The following is a 25,329-nucleotide window of genomic DNA, read 5'->3' as shown; positions in this document are numbered from 1 at the left end:
AACTGAAACAAAAAGAAAATACTTAGAAAATATGAGAATAGAAAAGTGAACATTGATGTTAGATGGACGCTCCGGTGGAGGTGGGATCCCTGTACATAAGTTGGACTGGTAGGGCCCAGACTCTACTAGATTCTAGTCTTTCACGGTTTTGATTTTCCAAAATGGCGGCCTGCACAGATGATTTCAAATTTTTAAGAAAATATTAGATTTTTCTTTTAACAATGCCATGTATTTATAAATAATATCCTTTATCAGACTATGGAGGGGCATCCTAACCCTATTCAGTATCTCCAAGATACATTGAATGTGGGACTGAAGCAAATATTCACAGGAAAAGCTGCTCATTTGTCGGGAAAGTTTGCGCTCATTGTCAAAAGAAAGCCTAATAATCTGGGCGATATTCACTTCCCTGCCTTTGGACGAAGAATCAAAAGCTTAGAGGAGCTCTACAAAGACACTAAGGTACTAAATTACCTAGTTTTTGTAATGGAAAGTTTCACAGGAAATTTGTTTCCAATGTGCAACTATAATTCTTTCGTTTCCAGGTTGACGTTTCAAAAGATTTGGAAAAGATTCTAAATACCTCTACTATCTTAATATACGTAAAAGACTTCAACTTTTCACCAAGTACTGGGCAACTGAACTTCAAGTTAGATAGAATTAGAATAACAAAAGATGTTATAAATGATGTATTACGAAGTGGACTTGAGTATGGTAAACAGTCATCAAGTAAGGAGATACTGGACGAAGAGCTTGAATTGTGTGATGAGAAAACCAATACGTTTGTACTTAGTAATGATAGTACAATAGATAGTGGAGAAATCAGTCTAGAATATCTGAGGACTGTCATTACTCTTGATCACGTGAAGAGGCTTTTATCAGCCAATGGGTGAGTTGATTCCTGCTTATGTCTACCTCAATGGTTCTCTGCTAGCTGAGCCTATTTTCCTTTTGTTTTGGAGGGAGAAAAGTAGGCTCTGCTGATGTAGGAGGTTTCCTTTGATACACTGCCATCCACAAAACAGAAAACCAGTTTTTAACTTGGTTAATATAAGGAATGGAACCCCCCTTTGTAAAATCCTGGATCCACCATGGTACCTTAATGATGATGGTCTACTTTTAGGTGTTATGATGGTATTTATGTCTAAACTGTCCATAAGTACATCTACTGTACCCATCCATCTACTCTTCCATCCATCCATTCATTCATCCTCCCCCAATACCCTGCCCAAACATCCATTGATCCATTCTCTCTCTTCCATCCATCCATCCATCCATCCACCCACCATATTTCTTACTTACTCTCAGACTTGCTCATTTGTGATATGATATGGAAACTTGCGAATAAAAACGATATCTCTCTCTGTATTGTTCTAGTTTGCAAACACAGACAATGAACTCAGATAAAAACCTGGCATCATTTCCAGACTCAAAAGTCATTTCTGGCTTTCTATTACAATTTGATGAATCATTCTCAAAAGCAGTGAATGTGCCTGAAAGTGAGGATGACAGTTACCAAAAAACACTCATGGATGTAGAGAAAATGTTAGCAGAATCGGATAAGGTATCAAGAATTCATAAAAGCATATTTACAAATGCAAAAGGAACAGAGGCAAATTGTGTAGAATCCTTAGGTAAAGATGAAACTGAAGTCAAAACTGAAAGTGAAGGCTGTTATCTGGATTGTGAAGAATTATCCAAGAAGTATGGACAACAAAAAGGTAAAAGCCTTATATTTTACAACCATCACTTCTTTGGTCTTTTCCGTGAGGTTCCCTCCACACACACACTACATTAAATACACTGCATTCACCTCTCACAGCACACAACACTCAACTGACATGTCCATTCTCTTTAAAGGCAATCAAAACTGAAAGAATATTTGGATTTACTCAAATGAATCAAAGCCACAATGACTCAGTATGTATTACAGCCATATATGTGGCAGTAGTCCACTTGGCTCTCACCTTTGGGGTCTTGGATTCAATTGACTTATTTCATTCCACTGTTTTCCCATTTCAGACCACTTAGAGCTTATCAATTTTCTTTGTTTAATGGTTACTTACCTGTATTAGAAGAAACATAAATATGGATACAACTCAAACAAAAAAATTAGTCTAGAGAATGACGTGATTTGAAATGAGAAAAATTTTGCCTCTAGAGGTGGATTAGGTCCATTCCTTACCATGTGAGCACATTTTGTTAGGTCTTTAATAGCAGGCATAGATCAGTTGGCTTGTGCGAGGCCTTTCAGAGCTAGAGGTCCACGGTTTGATCCCCAGGTCCCCACTTCTCTCTGTTCTGTGTAGCTTTAAATACTCTTAGTAAGGAAGTAAGTTTGAGTAGGTAGGGGTGAACTTTGTAGCCTTTTAAGGAATCATGAGCTCCTGGCTTGGAAGAATTGAGCAACCACTCCCTGCATTATTGAAGTAAGATGAATTATCTTGATCTTTTTTGCAAATCCCTATTGATTCGAGGGTTTTTTTCTTGGTTCTCTAGTTTTCCCTATTGATTCGAGGGTTTTTCTTCAGGTTCTACAGTTTTCCTCCCTCTGCAAAATCTACATGTAACAATAATCAATTACTAAAGCTAAATTCAAATTTGATCTGTGAGTTAGCCATACCCTTATTTACATCAGTCCAGAGCTTAATTGTCTGTCAGTAACCACTTACATATTTCCATCTTTTCCACAGCTGCAACCCAATGCATGTTTTGGAATTATCTTTAAACCTTTAAAAAATACTGTGAACATGTGATGCTCTAAGTTTGCTCTAATCATTCTTTTATTTTTTCTTTTCTCATTTAGTTACTATTAACAAGACAGTCATACAAAATATTTCAAGCTTAGAATTTAATGCAAAGAATCTTCAAATGAAGGTAAAAAAGAGTGTTTAAGATCAAGACTTTTCATTTTTGGACATCCCCGACTCCCCAGGTTAAGTTATTGACGAAGTCATTGGCAGTGGGAAACATTGGATTAGCAAATATCCTACATTCATTGCATCAGTCACATTGCCACATTACATCGGTAATGCATTAATGCGATTATGAATTATATATTAATATATTTATTCATCATTAATCATTAATCAATAGAGGAATCAAGGAGGAGGTGGTGCAGCAGTATTGCACTGATCTCTGACCGCCGGGGAATCAGGTTTGATCACTGGACTCGGCGTCTTATTATAAGTTTGTTGGTGTCTACTTAGCCTGCAGAGCAGTCGTTCTTGTGATGGGTTTGAGGAAGAATCGGGGTTTTGGGGTTCCTGTTTCGACTAGGTGCCCGCGAGAAAAAAGGGACCTAGCAAAAAAAAAAAAAAAAAGAGAACGCCCCCTCCCTCTTCGGTTCTTTTTTGCTTGGGTTAAATTCTCGCTCGTTCCAAAGTTCCAAAGTTCCCCAAAAACCCAGGTTTTTCCCCAAATCCACAAGAACGCCTGCTTTGCAGGCTAGTCTCTACCGTAATTCGAGACGGTTTTTCTTCAGGTTCTTCGGCTCTTCTCTTTTTGCAAAATCAAAGAAGTTAAATTCAATCGCTTAGCCGTGCCCTGACCTATTAGATCAGACCAGAGGTTGTTGGCGGGTATCAATCGTTTTTGAAGATTTTGAAGCTTACTATTCAGATTCAGATATTGAACTTCAACACTTTTCGTTTAAAAGTTTCAAAATATACTTCACAAACATCTGCGCTTTGCTAACACCATTTTCATCCAGCATTTCTGATCCCAATACATTTTGTCGTGGGTTAAAGAACGACGGAACAAATTCATTGGAAAGCCAATCATCGCATTTCATGAATATGTCCTTAACGATTTCTGGATCAGGTTCAACTTCACACGTCGCAATATCAGAAGCGCTTTCTGACCGTTGAGTATACTGATTATATTCATCGAAGACAGTTTCCACTCCATCCTTTACTGCTTTTTCTTCTATGGATTGAAAGAAAGCCATTTTGAGTATATATGATGGCACAATGCATTCGACGAGTTCATACATTTCCAATTCTTCATCCGAAGAAACACTATCATGTAGACTCTTGTAATGCATCTTCGTGTCCTCGTAATCCTCAAAGCTAACAAGGGGGCAGATGAAAGCGGAGTTGATCAGCGACTTTGCAGCTATGTAGCTATTTCGTATTCGACGAAGACACCTTTTCATAATAGCAGTCTCGACAAGACAAAGAGAACACCTCCAAAGGCTCTCATCTTGTTGACTCGTCATTTTCGGAACAGCGAGGCAGGGAAGCTGTAAAAGATCTGGACTGAGGATTGGAGAGTGGATTCGAAATTTGTCTGGCCAAGATGGAAGGCGCACTGCTGGGACAAAATCAACTTCAATCGCCAGAGATTTATATCTGGATCCTCTCCACAACAGGCACAGCTTAGGGTCGAGGGTGACGTCTTTTATCACCAAACGTTCATCTTTTGGGAAGCTTTCATCGTAAACGATATTGGATAGTTGCTGTGTGAATAAATGAAGCATCAAGTAATTTGAAATCCCATTCGGTTGTAGGGATGTAAACTCTGAGTACTCGTAACTTGTGCGATCCTTCAGCACGATTCGAGTATAATTTGACACTGATGATGAAGTGTCTCCTAATTTATTTTCTTTTATATCTGAAACCAGCTGCAAACTTTCGAGAACGTCCTCGGTTTTATACTTGGGATTTACATTCTCACTTAGTTCATCGAAGCACACAACATAATCAAACTCATCTGGATATTTAGTCTTGGTTCCTTCTGACGAACTACCTCCCCGGTACAGAGTACAGCGCATTTTTGGATGATTATCAGCTATACGTTTTACAATATTGGCAGCAAATCTGTCTAAAACGTCCCGAATTTCTTCCGCTTCCGGATCTCCAAAAACTGTGCCTATTCCCGGTGTGGAAAGAAGGCAGCTTAAAAATTCATTCAAAGTCCCTGACGTTCCTAGCGATTCTTCACTTGAATCGATGATGTCTTGAAACGTTTTAAGCTCCAATAACTCGCCACCATGTTTTGTAAACAATTTGTTTCGCTGTTCCGATTCAAGGTTATTATTTCCATCTTTTTCGTGGATTATCTGCAGAAAATCGAGACTAGACCAAAATTTCGCCATCTCTTCCGCCGTTTGTCCACACGCATCGCGAAGTTCAGCATCACACCCTGCGGCTTCGATTAAAACATGTGCAACAGAAGCCTTGTTACTCCATGCTGCAAAATGGAGCGGTGTGGACTGATATTTGTCTAATGCGTTGATATTTGCCCCCATTTTGATTAGGAAGTCGCACATGACGTCCCTACCGCTCTCCGCTGCAATATGTAATGGTTGTCTGTCTACTAAGTCTTTCGCGTTCACGTCCGCTCCACGTTCAACCAAAGCTTTGACGAGTTTCTTTTTATTCTTCTCGACCGCATGATGCAAGGCTGTCTGTCCCCATATATCAGGGCAATTGACATTAAGGCCCTTGTCCAATAAGAAATGTAAAATATCCACAACGTCATCTAAATCTCGTTCTACGATGTAGTGTAGTAAGCAGCGTTTTAGACTGTCTACGGTATCGGGTCTACATCCTTTCTCTACAAGGTATTCCAAACTTTGCAATGGTGCTTCAGCGAGTATTGCTAAATGCAAGATTGTTTGACCAATGGCATTCTTGGAGTTAGCTACACTGTCATTAACGACTAGAAGGTTGATATATTCTGAGAAGACCTTGTTATATCCTTCTAAATATGATCTGCACTCGTCGATAAAATGATGTATTGGATTCATTCCCCGCAAATCTACATCTGTGACAGATGCCCCGGCCTTTATTAGAATATCTACCGTTTTGCTTTTCCAGAGGTAATGGTTCTCGACAGCAAAATATAATGGCGACCTACCCTGGGAATCTTTCGAATTAACATTCGCTCCCATTTCAATCAGTTTTCGAGTTAAGGTTTCGTTGTCTGGGTTTATCATGATTGACGAACAGAGTGTGTGTAGTGGGGTCTCTCCTTTTGCATTGGTACAAAAAATATCTGCACCAACTGACAAGAAATATTCTACAATTTCATGATTTCCTTTCGTAATTGCTGTTTGTAATGGAGAGTTTCCAAATTCGTCTCGGGCATTCAGGTTTGCCTTAGCTAGTAAGAGTAATTGGGCAGACTTCAAATCTTTAACAACGAGCAAAGGGCTAGGTTTTCCATTGACGTGTGCACCATTGTGTAATAAGATTTCTATAACGTTTGCGTGTCCTCTGTCTGTAGCATGATAAAGAGCTGTGAGCCCGTCAGCGTCCTCTTCGTTGACGTCGCTTCCGTTGTTGATCATGTGAATGAGCTCAACCTCGTTCCCTTCACTGGCTAAGCGATGGAGGATGGGAGAAGTTGAGGAGCAATCAATCTCCCACATTCGATTTCTGAATTGGTCCAGTAATGGCTTTCCTAATTTTCCGTGGAGGTTCGTTGGTTTGTTGTCAGCCATAACCTAGAAATAAGAAATTCGACACATGAAGAAATAGTATTACATTTTGTCTGTCTAATAGTTATATTTTGATTCTGATACATCAGGCAAATTATTTTTGAATGCTTTGACTATACTGTTCGGCACTAATTCATACATTTCTTCTTACTATGGAGTGCAAATATATGGGAATCTGGGAATCATACTTTAATGCTTAAAATACCTCTTGCAAGCTAAATAGCTAAAAATAATAATCGCCATTTTATCTTATTCTATTCAAAAATGGCGGAGCCGGTGTCGCCCTAGCAACCTCAATTTATGAGGTACAAATTTTAGATTTAACTTAGGGACGGACCATTAAATTTTTGATTGATGCAAGAAGCTTTATATGATATTCTATAAAGAAATGTGGCCAGAACATTTATAACAAATCTCAAGGCACACCCCTCATATGTCTTTCACCTTTATCATATGAAAGTCAATACTGTGAAGGGTGAATAAGCCTGAAGCGAGATGACGTTTTACCCCCGTCTCTATACCATAATAGTTTTTTAAATTCTTTCATATTAAAATTTTTGATTCCTTAGAGAATACAGGAACAATAGTCATAATTAAAGAACAAAAGCAGTGTGAAAAGGATTATGGTCTAGAGACGGGAGTAAAACGTCATCTCGCTTCAGGCTTATCGGAACATAACTTGTCCTTGTACTTATTTCTTTTTCGGCATTGCAATAATCTAGGGAAAACGTTCATAAATACAACCTGCAATGTTTATTTATCAAAGAGAGGATACAAAATATAATAAGATATAATAAATATAATATAAAAGAATAATCATTGATTATGCGGTCCCTTAATATATCAAGGCCAAAAATACTAATATCAGTTATATATAACGACTCTTTTTTTGAATAAATGTCTTTTATTATTTTTGCATTATTTTAAAAGCAAAACAACGGTTAAACAAAACAATTTTTATGTCTCAAACAATACCAGGCATCCCAGACCTCCTATATATCCTATGTTTCCTATAATTTGTATAGGATCTATAAAGAGCCTATATTTAAAGAAAACCTCCTATATTTCCTATAAATAGGACGACTGCTGATTGATACATTTATATTTTACACTGTTTAGCATATTTGGCGAAGGAAATAAAATGGCCCCCCCTTTTTTTTTTTTTTTTTTTTTTTTGGTTCTGTTTTTTTTTAATGGCCGATCCCTGGTTACGGCACTGAAAAGCTATCTTAGCTCCTATAAAGTGCATATATTTTTGGGAAAAAATCCTATATTTTCCTATATTTAGAACTTGCACAGCCTATATTTCCTATCAAATTTGTCTAAAATTTGGCTGGGATGCCTGCAATACTATTTTATATTGACTTGTATCTTTGATATAAAAATGCTATATAGTGACCATGAGGTAAAGAACCATAAACAACAACAACAGCAACAACAATATATTTGACGCCTTACGTTCCACTGAGATAATAGTGTATCGTTTAAGAACACTTTGACCCCTTTCTTGTCGTGTAAATCAGAGATATTTCCTCTTTTTGGTCAAACGAGACGCTCTTGGAGCGTGCACTGGGTTGCCTAATGTGCTGGTATGCTGGAGCTAATTTAACACCTTATCTTTTGTATGTACCGCTGTTTGGAAGGAGGGGGTACTTTGGAACATGTTAGGTGTATTTTTCTTACAGAACTTCCGAACACTTATTCTTTCTCACATCAATTTTTTTCAAAAGTGTACCCTTTTAATTTTTGTTGGATAAAAATGTACCGCTTTTGTATATGTTTTAACCAGTTAAGTGGAATGAGATTCGATTAGTAAAACTATACAGATGCGGTTTTGTAACCGGAGAAAACAGCTCTGCGTTACTCAGGTGACTAAGTTTTAATAGGCTCCATCTAAAATTACACTGACAACAACTAACTTGACCTATAAAGGCTTGTGGCGTCTGACGAAATAATTTTTTTTTTCAAGAACCGTGTTCATGGCCAATTCATTTAGAAATATGATTAAATGGTTATTTGTTTTCCGCTTACCGTTCTGAAGTTCTCGATCTCTCCGTTATTGATTATATTCTTTTAATATAGTTTTAAAAAATATCCAAACCAGAGAAGTGGAACTGTGAAACTCGGCTAATACAAGAATTCAAAACTTAGCGAAACGTATTTACGGCCAAAGTTACCAGGTCTATTACCGCGTAGTATTTAACGATATATTAATGTATATGCCTTATTAACTAAAGACTGAAAGCCGTATTTCCCTTTAGGCTATACTAACACACGCGATTCAAGCCAGAATACTGCCGACTGAGTAGCTGTATTAATACTAATAAATATCTGAATTACAATCCTAGAAATCTTCTTTTACTGCTCAATTATATTACTTCTAAAGCCCGGAATTACATCCTCTGCTGCTTAGCCAATCTATAAGCCATTAATCTATGAACACGTCATTTAAATCCATATATGGGTACTCTTGCGCAATAATGCACTTTTCGCGAGACGGAGAAGACAAAAAAAACCAAAGGCATTTGCTGCCACAGGCAACCCAGTAAAAAGAGGCTTTCATGGCCAATAAAAAAATTTAAAAAGCTAACTCTCAAAAAAATATCGTGCAAGCAAATCATGTCCAAAATAAATTCCTGCACAGCCATGAGGGGTAAAAAAAAATTCCTGCACAAAATATATTGCCCAACCCCCCACCCCCCAAAAAACGTGAAATAGGTATAAAGGATATTAGACTAATGCACAATTAGACCCTAATTACTTTTTGAACCCCTTATAATTTCAATTAACAATTACTCTACCAGGGATTTTAGGTACCAATGACTACCTATAATTAAGGAAAATGTAAAAAATATTTTTCCCAGAAAATATTTCAGCAAAATATCACCTTATTGATATATCTACCAGTTAGACAAATAATTATACAGCTTCTCATTAATCCCATATAGGTAATTGTCCAATTATTTTCTTAATTGGACAGGTCTTGTTGATATGGGATTAATTAGGCAGCTATATAATTAATAGGTAATGGGATTTCATGCTCCCTAATCAAGAAATAATTAGACTCGAATAATTCCTCTGACTGCCAAATTGGATACGGCCTCATCCAATTTTGTCAGTCCTCGGAATTTTCCTCGTCCAATTATTTCTTAATTGGACAGCATGGAGTCCTATTACATATACTAATTAGAAAACGTTCCAATTAATTTAGCCCTCAGGCACTATGATTTTTATTTCAAAGCAAAGAATAAATTTCTTATAATCCTACCTTGCTTGTTTTGTCTTTAAAAATATCTGCGTTGGAGGTTATGTTTATTCGACCGATTAAACGCAAACCGGAAAATGATTGAGATGTTCCAACGAATTTAATAATCAGAGCATAAAAGCATTGAGTCCATTGATTCCTGGTATAGAAAACACAGTAAGCATCATATGTCTATTTTCTTGTCTTGCCTTGATGATAGAATGAAAGTAAGCCACGTATAAAGGCTGTTCAAATCCCTATACCACCGACGGAGTTTTACCACGGTGACAATAGCAGCTCATTCAGCAGCACGTTCGACTTTCGCTTCTGCCTGCTGAATTAAAGGCTATATACCTTTTCGGCAATGATCTCTTACTTTCATGTGTATATTTTCGGTTTTGAAACTAATCTTGTAGTTTTATCTGTACATATTAGGCGACGTTAGCAGCACATCGAAACCAATCGAAGGAAAGTGAAACTGCCGCATGGCAAACTCGTGGATACCATCTGAATCCTACTTGCACTTTAGAGAAGTTGGGTTCCCTCTGCCTTATGTGTATTAAATTACTCCTTATGTTTTGACCTTCTCATTCTTACACTGTGAAATAAGCGGCGAATATTCTATAAAAATTCGTTTAGAAATGTTATTCAACTTGTCTTCATTCTAGTCTCTATGATAAGACTGACAGATTTCGTTGTTGTTCGCTGATTTTAGGGACTGTGCAATAATTATCGGGAGGGGGGGTTCTAAAATTAATGGGGGGGGGGGGTGAAAAGTTAAATTGGAGTGTAGGGTAGGGGAGGGTTAGAAGCTAATTGCTTAAGTATGGAGAGGGGGGGGGGGGGGGGGGATCATAAGTCATTGAAATGATGCATATAAAATTCATTGTTATATTTTTTACTGTATAAAGGACAAAACTTGTCACAGGTGCAACCTCAAATGCAACCTGCAATCTCAGGGCTGTATTCATTTTGCTAAAGTATTTCCTCCTAAGGAATTAAATATAACACATGCCCTTTTCTTCCTAAAGTATGTTCTGTTGCCTTGGATTTGCGTTTATCAGCTTTTTTCTTTTTTTTTTTTTCTTTTCTTCCGTGAATAGCTGGAATGACTTGGGTTTCTTTTTCTTCTTCTCGTCAAAAACATGGACCTTCGTGCTGAGACTGATTCGATGTTCTTTGTATTCAACGAAACCATTTCCATGTCGGAATGACCTATTGCCTATCGCCTTTGGCGATAACAACGTTTTTTGAATTAGGCGTATAAATATATAAATTGAGTACAATTCAACTCTTTCAGTTCTTCCAGCTGTTTCAGCTGTTTCAGCGACCCATTGATAAGATGAGCACTGCAAATTTATCCAGAATTAGTTTATAAGTGATGAGCTCCAATTTTGTACAGCGAGTTTTCATTATTTGTTGGCGAAAAAACGCACTTTTTACCCTATTTGTTTGAAACTAGTTGTTCAAGTATGATTAGCTATTTCTGATAATTTGTTTTGAGGATATTGATAATGAACTCAGTAAATTTATCGAAAACTAGTTTTATGGCCGAGAACAAGATCTAAATCTTTAAGATAAATTGAAACTTATTTCGAATAAAAAAGGTTCATTTTTTGACGATCTTTTTTTAAAGCTTATCAATCAATTTCAAAAGGCCGTTTGGATCAAATTAATTAATATATGTAATAGGACTCCATGCTGTCCAATTAAGAAATAATTGGACGAGGAAAATTCCGAGGACTGACAAAATTGGATGAGGCCGTAGGCCGAGTCCAATTTGGCAGTCAGAGGAATTTTTCGAGTCTAATTATTTCTTGATTGGGGAGCATGAAATCCCATAACCTATTAATTATAAAGCTGCCTAATTAATCCCATATCAACAAGACCTGTCCAATTAAGAAAGTAATTGGACAGTTACCTATATGGGATTAATGAGAAGCTGTATAATTAATTTTAATTTACATTGGATATCAATATTTACTGATATGATGCAGTAAGACGTTTAAAGATGTGGTAAACATTTAATTTGCTAATTTTTTACATTGATTCTAGTGCTCTTAAGTGGTATTAGTACAAATTCTTCGAATGCACGTTACGTCATCGCGGCCATGTTGGTGGGTTGTTACTGAAACAGGGAATGGGGAATGGAAGACTGGGACGAGCGATCAGCAGTATTAACCCTTTAAAAGTGTCATGGTGCTTGAGCTTGCAATCTAGCTTTTTTTATAATGAAAAATTTGCCAAATATTCCACGGCAGTGGTCATCTCTTGGGAATCGGGTTTGATCCCTGGATCCTTGGGTGTCTTCATAGATTTCAAGGGTTTTCTTCTGTTTTTCCAGTTTTCCACCTTCTGCTAAACCAAAGAAGCTAATTTTGATCAAAACTCAACACTTTTCATTCAAAAGTTTCAAAATATACTTCACAAACATCTGTGCTTTGCTAACACCATTTTCATCCAGTATCCCTGATCCCAATACATTTTGCCGTGGGTTAAAGAACGATGGAACAAATTCATTGGAAAGCCAATCATCGCATTTCATGAATATGTCCTTAACGATTTCTGGATCAGGTTCAACTTCGCACGTCGCAATATCAGAAGCCGCGCTCTCTGACCGTTGAGTATATTGATTGTATTCATCGAAGACGGTTTGCATTCCATCTTTAATTGCTTTTTCTTCTATGGAGTGAAAGAAAGCCATTTTGAGTATATATGATGGCATAATGCATTCGACGTGTTCGTACAGTTCAAATTCTTCATCCGAAGAAACACTATCATGTAGACTTTTGTAATGCATCTTCGTGTCCTCGTAATCCTCAAAGCTAACAAGGGGGCAGATGAAAGCGGAGTTGATCAGCGACTTTGCAGCTATGTAGCTATTTCGTATTCGACGAAGACACCTTTTCATAATAGCAGTCTCGACAAGACAAAGAGAACACCTCCAAAGGCTCTCATCTTGTTGACTCGTCATTTTCGGAACAGCGAGGCAGGGAAGCTGTAAAAGATCTGGACTGAGGATTGGAGAGTGGATTCGAAATTTGTCTGGCCAAGATGGAAGGCGCACTGCTGGGACAAAATCAACTTCAATCGCCAGAGATTTATATCTGGATCCTCTCCACAACAGGCACAGCTTAGGGTCGAGGGTGACGTCTTTTATCACCAAACGTTCATCTTTTGGGAAGCTTTCATCGTAAACGATATTGGATAGTTGCTGTGTGAATAAATGAAGCATCAAGTAATTTGAAATCCAGTTCGGTTGTAGTAAAGTAAACTCTGAGTACTCGTAACTTGTGCGATCCTTCAGCACGATTCGAGTATAATTTGACACTGATGTTGAAGTGTCTTTTACATTATTGTTTGTTTCTTTTATATCTGAAACCAGCTGCACGCTTTCGAGAACGTCCTCGGTTTTATGCTTTGAATATACGTTGTCACTTAGTTCATCGAAGCACACAACATAATCAAACTCATCTGGATATTTAGTCTTGGTTCCTTCTGACGAACTACCTCCCCGGTACAGAGTACAGCGCATTTTTGGATGATTATCAGCTATACGTTTTACAATATTGGCAGCAAATCTGTCTAAAACGTCCCTGATTTCTTCCGCTTCCGGATCTCCAAAAACTGTGCCTATTCCCGGTGTGGAAAGAAGGCAGCTTAAAAATTCATTCAAAGTCCCTGACGTTCCTAGCGATTCTTCACTTGAATCGATGATGTCTTGAAACGTTTTAAGCTCCAATAACTCGCCACCATGTTTTGTAAACAATTTGTTTCGCTGTTCCGATTCAAGGTTATTATTTCCATCTTTTTCGTGGATTATCTGCAGAAAATCGAGACTAGACCAAAATTTCGCCACCTCTTCCGCCGTTTGTCCACACGCATCGCGAAGTTCAGCATCACACCCTGCGGCTTCGATTAAAACATGTGCAACAGAAGCCTTGTTACTCCATGCTGCAAAATGGAGCGGTGTGGACTGATATTTGTCTAATGCGTTGATATTTGCCCCCATATTGATTAGGAAATCGCACATGACGTTCCAACCGTTCTCCGCAGCAATATGCAATGGTTGTCTGTCTACTAAGTCTTTCGCGTTCACGTCCGCTCCACGTTCAACCAAAGCTTTGACGAGTTTCTTTTTATTCTTCTCGACCGCATGATGCAAGGCTGTCTGTCCCCATATATCAGGGCAATTGACATTAAGGCCCTTGTCCAGGAAGAAATGTAAAATATCCACAACGTCATCTAAATCTCGTTCTACGATGTAGTGTAGTAAGCAGCGTCTTTGACTGTCTACGGTATTGGGTCTACATCCTTTCTCTACAAGGTATTCCAAACTTTGCAATGGTGCTTCAGCGAGTATTGCTAAATGCAAGATTGTTTGACCAATGGCATTCTTGGAGTTAGCTACACTGTCATTAACGACTAGAAGGTTGATATATTCTGAGAAGACCTTGTTATATCCTTCTAAATAGGATCTGTACTTGTCGATAAAATGATGTATTGGATTCATTCCCCGCAAATCTACATCTGTGACAGATGCCCCGGCCTTTATTAGAATATCCACCGTTTTGCCTTTCCCGAGGTAATAGTTCTCGACAGCCAAATGTAATGGCGACCTACCCTGGGAATCTTTCGAATTAACATTCGCTCCCATTTCAATCAGTTTTCGAGTTAAGGTTTCGTTGTCTGGGTTTATCATGATTGACGAACAGAGTGTGTGTAGTGGGGTCTCTCCTTTTGCATTGGTACAAAAAATATCTGCACCAACTGACAAGAAATATTCTACAATTTCTGGATTTGCATTCCTTATTGCTGTTTGTAATGGAGAGTTTCCAAATTCATCTCGGGCATTCAGGTTTGCCTTAGCTAGTAAGAGTAATTGGGCAGACTTCAAATCTCGAGCAACGAGCAAAGGGCTAGATTTTCCACTGATCTGTGCACCACTGTGTAATAAGATTTCTATAACGTTTGCGTGTCCTCTGTCTGTAGCATGATAAAGAGCTGTGAGCCCGTCAGCGTCCTCCTCGTTGACGTCGCTTCCGTTGTTGATCATGTGAATGAGCTCAACCTCGTTCCCTTCACTGGCTAAGCGATGGAGGATGGGAGATGCTGAGGAGGAATCAGCGTTCGATATTTGTTTTAAGAATTGGTCCAGCTTTGCGAATGGTTTGTAGGTGCCCATTGCTTTGTTGTCGGCCATGACCTAGAAATAAGAAATTCGACACGCGAAGAAATAGTATTACATTTCGTCTGTCGAATGGTTATCTTTTGATTCTCATGCAGGCACATTATTTTTGAAAGCTTTGACGACACTGTTCGGTACTAAGTCATATATTTTCACTTCATAGCAAGAAAAAATGTACGGGAATCATTCTTCAATGCTTATAATACCTCTTGCCAGCAAAAAAGCTAAAAAGCTAAAAACAATGAATCCTATCACCAACTTATTTTTATCTATGTAAAGATGGCGGAGGCGGTGTTGCCCTAGCAACCTTAATTTATGGGTACAAGTTTTAGATTTACCTTTTTTTAAAGAAAGGGATGTAATTAGACATGCATGAAGAACGTAGACAAGACAAACATAGCATGAAGTCCACGGAAGCGAATGACCTATGAATGGTCTATTTTGGGTCTTTCGATTGAAAATTTTAAGTATACTGTTCGTTACTAGAGGGAAGGAGGATGTTTTTAGGTGGATCCAAAAATGTCGTGATCAGCTCCTTTTCTCAAACGGTTTCGCGCCTCTGAAGCTGCGACAAAACGCGTGTAGAACAAATAAATGGTCTATTTTGTCATACTTCACTAATTGTGAAAAAGGTATTATTTACCACAGCGATAAGTATTGCGAATTGCTATTTACAAGACCAAAGAATAAGAAAATCTTGGCTTTTTCTTAAAGAACCGTCTATAAAGCACAAAACTTTACGTTGCAATCCTACCTTGTTCGTTTTGTCTTCGACAATATCTGCTTTGGAGATTGTGTTTATTCGTCTGGGCAAGCCGGAAAATTCAGGTATTCCAATGCTTCACTCACGGAATAAAAGCATTGAGTCCATTTATTACTTGCAGTGCATAGAAAACACGGTAACCACTATAAGCATTATATGAATGAAATGAAACCACGTATAAAAGCTGTTCAAATCCTTATACCACCGACGGAGTCTTCATCCAACGATTTGTCTCGCTTACCAAGGAATCGTTTTCTAGCTTACGGTTACCCGTTAGATTCAAAGTAAGAATCTTCTTAATACTTTCATTTACAGACGTAATGATATTTCCAAAACACAGTGTTTAAAGAAGCCCTCGTATACTATGACTATGAAAAGCAAGTCTGTTAGGAATTCCCCAGATAAGTGCAAAAACAGAAGACTTGTTTATATTTTTTTTGTATATAGTAACCGCGCAGGACTGGTACGGCATTGTTAACCATATAAGGGATCATGCTTTGTCTTGTTATAAGATGCATACATGATGACTATGGTAGTTTTATGATTCTCGCAAAGTTTTAGGCTTAAAAACTACACAGTAAGGAATGTACTGTAAAATGAAAGTGAAATTAAATAAATAATTGGGAATTAACCTGTAAAGAGTGGCTCTCATTCCACTGGGGTTCCAATGAAAATGATAATAGAATTAGATTTGGAAATGAAAGTGAAAATGAAAGTGAAAATAAATAATTGGGAATTAAGAGTGGTTCTACTTGTAAAGAGTGGCTCTTGTTCCATTGGATTACAATGAAAATTAAAACGAAAATGAGAAATAGATTTGGAATTGAAAATGGATATAAAAATGGATATGGATATGGAAATGGCAATGCATATAGAAATGCATATAGAAAGAATCTAGACATGGAAATGGAAAACATTAATGTTCGAGTGATCAAACAGGCAGCTTCTGCTCTAGTCATTACATAGCTCTACGTAGCTCATTACATAACTCTAGATGGCTTGGAATACATAAATACCATGACAATAATATCAACTATAATTGTAATAGAAAATGTCCCATTTGGTAATTGATATGAAGATGATATTTATTCATGTTGTTAGGTTGTGGAAAAAACTCAACAAAAGCGTTGAATTCATAATTAATGTTTTGGTTTTGATTCCAGCCAAGTGATTCATGTCGACTGCTACACGTCACAAGTTGTAACCTATTACACAGATGTAAACAGAACTGCATGGCATGGGAAGCAGTGTCCAGTGTTCCTTTTGCAAGGAATCAGGTAAAACCTGTTTTTTATAAACCAGTTTTTCATGTCTTGAGCGTTATAAGTGTTTGGGGATCGTTCTGAAATGCGAGACATGTACTGTTTTTAAAAGGTTTATTTTTAAAGATGGTTAAAAAGTACGACTTTTTCTTTCGTGTTTTTTTTTTTTCTTCTTTTCTTTTTTTTTCCTTTTTTTCTTGTTTTGGTGGTTTATTTCTTTTTTCTTTTTTCTTTTTTGCGTATTTATTGTCGCTTTTTGCGCGGTTTTATTTTTTTCCTTTCTAGATTTTGGTGCCCTAATTTAAAATTTGAACCACTCACACTTGCTAGCACTAATCTTCAATATCTTATACGAGCAATCCTCAACTCGCATTTAGATTGTTACTAAGGGAGAAAAGGGAGACAGTACAACAAACTCAAGTCAACGTTAATTTTTTCGGAGGAAAACCGGAGAACCTGGAGTAAAGTCTTCGTGGCACAGAAGAAAAAAACACATCAAACAGCCACTTGTTGGTCCACTTTTATACTTGCTATGCTGACAAAACTCATCCTCTAACCAATAAGTATCTATTTTGATAGGCATTCATGTCACTAGGCGTAATTTCTGTCTGGAATAATGGGGAAAAAATAGAGAAAATTGGAAGCCAAGAACTTTTGAGGTGAGTACAGTGTTCATTCTCGTCTGACGACTAAATCCTGTCTTTTTTTTCGGGCAACGCCTCTGAGGGGTCGGAGAGGGGGAGGGAGGGGTAGGGAGGGGGATTATTTACTGATACTCACCATCTAACTAAAAACGTGTCGCTATTTTGGACCATTGTTTTGACCTTGTCCCTTGGTCAGTATTTTGAACGTTAACACTCTCGTTAATATTTAAAACAGGTTACGCCAAGAACAGCTGCGATCAGCTTATTTATTAAAGTATGGAGATATTGTTCAAGGTACGATGCAGTACTTAAACCATGCTATAAAAGTAAATTATTTCTTAAAGCAGTTTTCGTATGACTGTGAAAAGCTTACGGCACAAACCAGTTGTGACACGGGAAGGCATACGCCAGACCAATCATATTGCTCGAGAATTTACGGTTCCATAGACCAAATTCAAAACTCTCACCGATGTGAGGCTTAAGTTGTGAACAAAGGGATCTGGCGTGACTCAAAGTAATCTGGCGTGATTCAAAAGTCACGAATCACGCCAGATTCCTTTTTTCACAACTTAAGCCTCACATCGGTGCGAGTTTTGAATTTGGTCTATACAATCAAACACCCGGAATACGGCATAAACACGGCGCAGACACGGTCACGCCAAGGTCACGGCACTGCCAGACCAATCACATTGCACAAAAGAAATCAGCCAATTAAAATTCTATAAAACATCGCAGTCACGGCTTGGCACGCTTACTGCACTGAGCTTTTCACAGTCATGCGAAAACTGCTCTATAGTTTTCGAGGTTCACACACCACAGGAAGCCCAAGCATATCTTTATGTCTATCTATTACTTTGGTGTCATAACGATAGGGCACTTACCTCGACTCCTTCGTAAGGGTTTTGAGTTGACTCGCTTGGGCACTACGGGGGAATGGACTTTACTAATAGCACTAGCTTTTGATAAAGGAATTTAGATTAGAGTTAATAGAGAGTTTAAGCTGAGAGAAATCCGCCAAACGTTAGGGAATACACAGCATTAAAATCTATTTACTCTTAACTCTTGTATTGAAACATTAGTTGGTAAGAGTTTGCTGCCAGCAAAGATTCTCATCTTACTTCTTACAAAAATTAAACTTCGTGAGTTTTAAACGTATGCCCTTCAAATTTCACGGTGTTACTAATATTAACATGCTCATTCCAGTTCATCCATCCATCCATCCATCCATCCATCCATCCATCCATCCATCCATCCATCCATCCATCCATCCATCCATCCATCCATCCATCTTAAAGGTACGTGCTGTTGAATACTTTGTGTTTTCCGACATGTCATGGAAAGACACTTCATATGACGTCAATCCACCTAAACCTAATTTGTCATGACGACAAATTGTACAATTCTGCGCGTGCTATTTACTTTAAAGTTTAGCTTTCTATATCCAACAAAAACTAAAACAAAAAATAGTAAACCAAAAGATTAAAAAAATCTGTTGATTAGTTGAGTCTAAGAATAAGTATGAGGTTTATTTGATGTATTCGTTACTAAGGAAACAATTTAAACATATAAATAAAATATTTGTTTGGTTAGTTTCTATGGTAACGTAGTCTTGGATTACGATTGGCCACCGTAAGGGCGTTTTAATTGGTCATTGCCATGACGACAAAATAACAAAACTACTTTGGTTCTTAATCGTTGTGCAATATATAATTAAAGTAACGAACACGATTATCAGTCGTTTGCCCTTAGTCTAAGCAGCTATGAGCCTTAAAAGCAAGATTTTCTCAAGAAAGAAGTCACTTCCAAGTAATTTCCCTCATTCCTCACAGCTAGAGCCTCCGACTGCGGTGGTAACAGGTTCAAAAAGTTCTTCTGATCTTTACCGAAGAATATCGAGAATTAAAACTTTTCGAAGCCTTCCTACCTCTCCATTTCTGAGGATCAGAACGAATTCTCGAACGAAACAAACTGTAAACTCGGAAAGAAAGAACGACTTTGGTTGTAAGCAAGTTAGTGTTCTTGGTGAGTACGTGCTATGTAGACGCTTGTCTCCAACTCATGCACAGGTTCCTCAAGACACCCTAGACAACAAAGGTGAAAGCCAGGAAGATAAGGGTAGAGAATGCAAACTTCACCTTAAGCAGGGTTGTGTGGAATGCCACAGGGAAGATTATGGGACCCCTGGATTAGAGCGAAGAAAGCAAGTTGATGTGGAATGCCGCAGGGAACGTAATGGGACCTCTGGATTGGAGCGAAAATCTAATTCTTTTTCAAGTCTAAACTCAGACGAACTCTGGTGGAGGGATATCCATGAGCCAATGTTAAACATTGTAGAAATGATCCAGAAACAGGTAAGAGACTTCGAACTGAAGGAGGATGCAAGAAAACGAGAAAATGATGACGTCGGTAACGACTTCGTAGCGTTCAAGAACGACGCGTCAATGATGTTACAAGTCAAAGAACAAAACGATGAAAGAAAAATACAAGACAAAATCCAGGGACTAAAACAGAAATTTGTCAGTAGATGCTATAGACTTTGAAGGAAAGAAAAAATGCTATTTTTAAAGAGAAAGGTATTCAATTCTTACAAAGCTTAAAGCGCTAGCGATAAAGAATATAGACTAGCTTTTTTAATAATCACCGGAAAAGATCAATTGAAATATTTTTTTTGAAAACGCCGCATTGTAAGACCGCATATCGGCATGACTTCAGAAGATGGGTGGAATGAAAATTTGTTAGCAATACGAGAAGAAAACGAAGTTTGCTCGTTTTTAGTCGATAGAATTTAGATGTATCAAGGCTCCTATTGATCAATTTTTAACTGGTATGCATCTCTCCTATACCCTGGGTCTATTATGTAGAAAATACGATATAAACGTTTTCTGTGAAAAGGACAGACTATCAGGGGAGGGGTGGTATATTTTTGATTTTTTCTTCTATTTTGAGGGACGTGGAGGTGCTAAAAACCGCAGGAAAAAACGATAATCTGCAAAGGAAATCGAAAATATTATAGTGCAAAAAATCTGCACTTCTCGATGAAACTGGAAAAAAAAATCTGAAAAAGTACATGAAATTTTTTTCGAATACGCAAATCACTACGCTCCCCTCTATTTCTAATATTGTCGTGTTTCAAAAAAAAAATTACAATATTTTCCTGATATTTTAACATATATAAGACGACGAGTTATATTAATTTAGATACCTTACAGTTATACAGTCGACTGCAAAAATGTTCTTCAAAGAATATTTAAAAAAAAGGAAAGGGAAAAATCATGGGATATCTTTACAGCTGTCTTTTAGTAGTTTATATCATGGCTATATTAACTGAAATATCTGCAAAGTTATCCCCTAATTTTATATTTATGTTTGAAAATATTCATTCTTCTTTTGATTGCCATTCAATAACTATGACATATATCTCTTGATAGTGGTATTGATATTGATGTATTTAACAAGGCTTGCTTTATATGTATTATATTGTGTTATTGCAATATATGAATGTAATATGAGAAATGGCTGTTATCGAATAGCCAGGTATTTTAATTCAAAAAATATTACTGACAAATGAGAAAAATAAAAAATAAAAATGTGGGTCGTCTTTTCTTTCTTTCTTTACTTTTCTTTTCTCCCCCCACCCCCCCTTTTATTTATTTATTATTATTTTTTATTTGCTAGGTTTTTATTGTCTTTTCTCGGTGATTTTGTGTTTGTGCTTTATTTGTTATTTTTTCATAGTGGATGGAGTTTCGGATGTCGTTAGGCGTTGGGCTTGTGTTCCCTGTGTAACAATGAAAAAGATCAATTTGAGCCCAAAGTGTTCCGGCGTTTTACTCAGCGGGCTAGCGACTAACAGGAAAGCGCTGAAGGACTGGGTACGAGATTGGGATGGCATTTCACAGTCCTCCTTCTCCTCAAAAATTACACAACACAGGACTCCCGAATAGGATAACGTAATATTTGCCATCGGAGGAAGCTAGAGATAAGCCTTACCTTTACTGACTCACCCGAATCCATTTTCGAATTAGCACAATACCGCTACGTTCCTTGATTATAGACTCATTTACTCAGGGCGAACCAACACCGGCCTCCGATTTCAACATCAGAACATTCACAAATACCAACGGTAAAGTAAACAATGCACAATATCAACAATACAAACTCTTTGAAATTACACGGACCTGCACAAAATCGAGGCTAACCGTGAGCAACAAGAAACTCTAAACTGAAGTATTGATGTCACATCCAAGATGGCGGCTGTGACGTCACTTCCAGAGTAAAACCTTAATTTTATATTCGTTCAGTTGGACTTCCTGTGTATGTAGGTATTACTAGAAGGAGTATTTTTGATGTCACTAACAGGCATATTCCCCTTGACAGGACCAGGATGGGAGCAATCAATCACTGCAATGGCCGTTGTTACCATTAAACTACAGATCATGGCTGCTGCCCAAAATAATCAGGTATTTCACTTTTCCCTTCTATTTTTTCCTTTTTTTTTTTTCCTTCAAGCTTTCCAGTTTTTCTCCCTCTGGAAAACATTCATCTAAAATTCAATTGGTTGTGGTGGGAAAAAGCCTTTCTGTGGAACCAGTGTTATTCATTTTTCATTTTCAGATAAAGTTGGACGTATCAGACAGCGCGCAGGAGTTCCGGCAAGCCACTTTTGTCATGTATAACTGTGCAAGATTATCCAAGCTGTTTGAGCACTATGAGCAGAGTGTAACAAAAGGTTGGTCATTCAGTTTTGTTCTGTGCGTGTCAATCAAGACCACACTTGCCCTGGGAATTAAAATGTCTGTTTAACAATGGTTACTGTATTGACGCTAGCTTGTTATTCCTCGCTAGGACTCTATCCTCCTCTGCCACCAATCGAGCAAATAGACTTCAGTCTGCTTCGAGATGACGTGAGTAAACTTTCATTACGATCCCTTAGGCGTCCCTGTTTTTCTTATCCCTTGACGATATCTCCATTATCTATCTATATTCACCCTTCTTCTTGGTCTCAGTTAGTAGTCTTCTTGCCAGCCGTTAGTGTCATTCTTAGTCTGTCCACTAGTAGGGAGGGTCTGATATAGCCACGAATAAAGGCTACGATGGAGAGTACAGTTTAATATCTGCAAGTCATCTCATCGCTATTGTTACGTGTGGTGTCGATTATTGCGTATCATTCTCTGTCTAGAAGTTCTGCGTGTCTTGATTCTAAATAACGTTAATGAACACACAATCAATAAACCTCTTTACCTTGGGCGTAATGTTTTCCCATTTCAGACCACATGTGATTCTCTTGAAATAAGATTATTTTTTGATTTCTATCCATATTCATGTGTCTTCACACGCGCAACTGTTAAACAAAGTAATGATATTCTAGAGAATGGAGGTGTATTGTGTATCCATATTCATGTGTCTTCTTATACACAACCGTTCGACAAAGTAATGATATTCTAGAGAATGTGGTTAAAAAGGAGAAAACATTACAACCAAGGTTAAGAGATATATTGTCTATCTGTTTTATTTCAGGAAGAATGGGGTCTGTTGTTGCGCTATGTTATGACATTTCCCTCGACAGTACGCGAGTCAATCCAGGGACTGCTAGCAAAGCCCCAGAGTGGTGGAGTCATGACTACAAATATCAACAAGATTTCTTGCTTCCTGCAGGGATTGAGCTACGATTTTAGTTCTTACTACAGACGCGTTCACGTTCTAGGGGTAAACATACATGTTTCCCTGTTATACAATTCTGTTATTTAGAAGCATGTTATTGAAGTTGCCTCAAGTATTGCCAGATATTCATCTTTAGTTCTTATAGTTCGAGGAAGTACAAGATCCTGCTACTAATAAACACGAAAGGGGAACTGAAATTAAACTATAAAAAATGGTTCCATAAAACGCGAGGTTGCAGCGTTCCGCAATGCACCATGGGATTTTATTCAGTCAGAGGAAGCCATGTTCTTACCCAAGGAACCCCACGATGCTTCTGAACAGTTTTGAAGTAACTTAACGTGTGTGTCTATTCCATAGGAGCCACGACCTCACCTTTTCCCTACCATGTTCGCAAGGCTTTATCTCTTGAAAGCAATACAACAGGTGAATTTCGATTTCGGGTGAAATGTTTCCTCATTTCAGATCGCGAGACAATTTCTTGAGAATATATTTCTTTGTTTGAGTTGTATCCATATTCATGTTTCTCTTCATGTGCAACCGTTCAACAAAGAAATTATACTCTTGGTAATGACACGTGGTCTGAAATGGATAAGCATTGCGTATTGGATACCCTGGATTCCAAAGACGCGTTCCAGTGCTTCTCAGTCATAGGTTTCATAACTAGCACTGGAGCGAGAGAGCCTTTGTAACCCAGGTTACCCATCGTATTAATGCATTTGATTTATTATTTTCATTTTTAGTAAGCTCGTTGCTCTTCTAATTCAGACCACATGTCATTCCCTTGAGTATTGATTTTGATCAACCCAAAGCCCGTTTCAGGATTTGATAAAATGTGAAAGTGTTTTTGAAGGTTGTACTTTGTCACACCATTAATACTTTACTGTTTGTGCAGGTGTTTCACAATGGTTTGGCTCTACTCGACATTCTACCGCTTACTCAGATGTGAATAATAATTCCACAACTTCTGTGATTCCAGTACAGACTTGGTTAGTACGAGGGATGGGAATACCTGTGGTTGGCTCGCACAACGGAAAGATAGTTATGACACGATAACCATATTATATCAGTGCACGCATGGTGCGATGTGTGTGCTGGCTATCCATTTTGTACTGCATATGCTACGGCGTGCGTGCATTGTGTAAGGTGTTAAAGTTGCAACACTACTGTGTAACGCTGCACATCATACTGAATCACGTTGCATATCATACTGCGTCACGTCATTTGATATCTTGTTCAGCATGCGTTACACAAATGTTATGTTTATCGCACTGCACATATACCTGCGCACCTCTTGCAATGTAAGCAGCTTTACAAATGTCACAATACATCGTCACACTGTCACATATCACGCTGTGTGATCTTGTGCGGAGTGAACTATTTACAAATGTCACGCTGCGCATTTTGTGCATTGTGCGTGGCGTTACAAATGTCACACCATATGTCAAACACCAACATATATTATACAACATGTCATCTTGCGTGTGCTATTCCAGAAAACATTTTCTGATTGAATGAAGAGTTTGAAAAAAAATGATAATGGTTTCGCGAGTAAAACTTTCTTATTCTTTCGATATTTGTTGAAGAAAATTGAAATTCTGATAACGTAGAATAAAGGTATTAAGATTAGGTTTGTTTTAGCTTTTAAAAGGCCTAAAGGGTCCAAGCATGGTATTTGTCCAGGAGATTAGCATACAGAACGCTATGCATGCCCAAACATGTTTGATACTGTAACATAATACTGTAACACATCACTACAGTACAGGATGTACTGTACTTGATGTTATTGGGTTATCAAGCCAGTTCAAGCATATCATCATCTGATCTAGACGATGGTTGAATTTAATTTATAGACCCTTATTAAGTCTCGAAGAAAGAATAAAAAAAGCTGGGGGGGGGGGGGGGGGGGGACATGGAGCATGTTGGTATAATCTAGCACGTGAAAGTCACATGGAATTTGAACTTAGGTTTGAAATTAAACCCCCCAAAAAAAACGGCAAAAACTTGAGATCATGTTGCGCAGTTCTCCAGCCCTCCGGCTATACTCTGGTACTGTGAGCTCAACCTGCAACAGATGAATTGCAATATCCACCAAAATCCTTTCCTTCCCGTGTAGTATTTGTTG

The 25,329-nt window shown here is 37.9% G+C and overlaps 3 protein-coding genes across 4 annotated transcripts; 1 reads left to right on the top strand and 2 right to left on the bottom strand.

The window, feature by feature from the left end:
- Positions 1–156: 156 nt before the first annotated feature.
- On the top strand, positions 157–25,025 carry LOC116305881 (uncharacterized). The gene is made up of 13 exons (XM_031715862.2): positions 157–462; positions 546–889; positions 1,378–1,721; positions 2,807–2,877; positions 16,804–16,917; positions 17,482–17,561; positions 17,782–17,840; positions 21,924–22,006; positions 22,161–22,275; positions 22,392–22,450; positions 23,064–23,252; positions 23,565–23,630; positions 24,100–25,025. Exons 1-13 carry the CDS (start codon positions 259–261, stop codon positions 24,151–24,153), a joined length of 1,782 nt encoding a protein of 593 aa, XP_031571722.1. The 5' UTR covers positions 157–258; the 3' UTR covers positions 24,154–25,025.
- Positions 3,312–15,755, bottom strand: LOC148908744 (uncharacterized). 2 transcript variants are annotated; one of them, XM_031715860.2, is made up of 2 exons: positions 15,632–15,755; positions 3,312–6,451 (listed from the first exon to the last, which is right to left on the bottom strand). In XM_031715860.2, the coding sequence occupies exon 2, from the start codon at positions 6,446–6,448 to the stop codon at positions 3,638–3,640; it is 2,811 nt and encodes a 936-aa protein (XP_031571720.2). In that variant the 5' UTR covers positions 6,449–6,451; positions 15,632–15,755; the 3' UTR covers positions 3,312–3,637. The 2 variants fall into 2 exon arrangements, with proteins under 2 accessions (XP_031571720.2, XP_031571719.2); XM_031715859.2 differs by lacking the exon at positions 15,632–15,755 and adding an exon at positions 9,714–10,373.
- LOC116305880 (uncharacterized) lies at positions 11,694–15,747 on the bottom strand. The gene is made up of 2 exons (XM_031715858.2): positions 15,632–15,747; positions 11,694–14,895 (listed from the first exon to the last, which is right to left on the bottom strand). The coding sequence occupies exon 2, from the start codon at positions 14,890–14,892 to the stop codon at positions 12,079–12,081; it is 2,814 nt and encodes a 937-aa protein (XP_031571718.2). The 5' UTR covers positions 14,893–14,895; positions 15,632–15,747; the 3' UTR covers positions 11,694–12,078.
- Positions 25,026–25,329: the final 304 nt, after the last annotated feature.

Source organism: Actinia tenebrosa, unplaced genomic scaffold (genome assembly GCF_029948245.1).
Source record: "Actinia tenebrosa isolate PJP-AT-01 unplaced genomic scaffold, QUT_ActTen_1.0 PGA_scaffold3__52_contigs__length_22856419, whole genome shotgun sequence".
NCBI lineage: Eukaryota > Metazoa > Cnidaria > Anthozoa > Actiniaria > Actiniidae > Actinia > Actinia tenebrosa.
The sequence above is the reverse complement of the archived record's forward strand: the minus strand, read 5'-3'. Positions and strand labels throughout refer to the sequence as shown.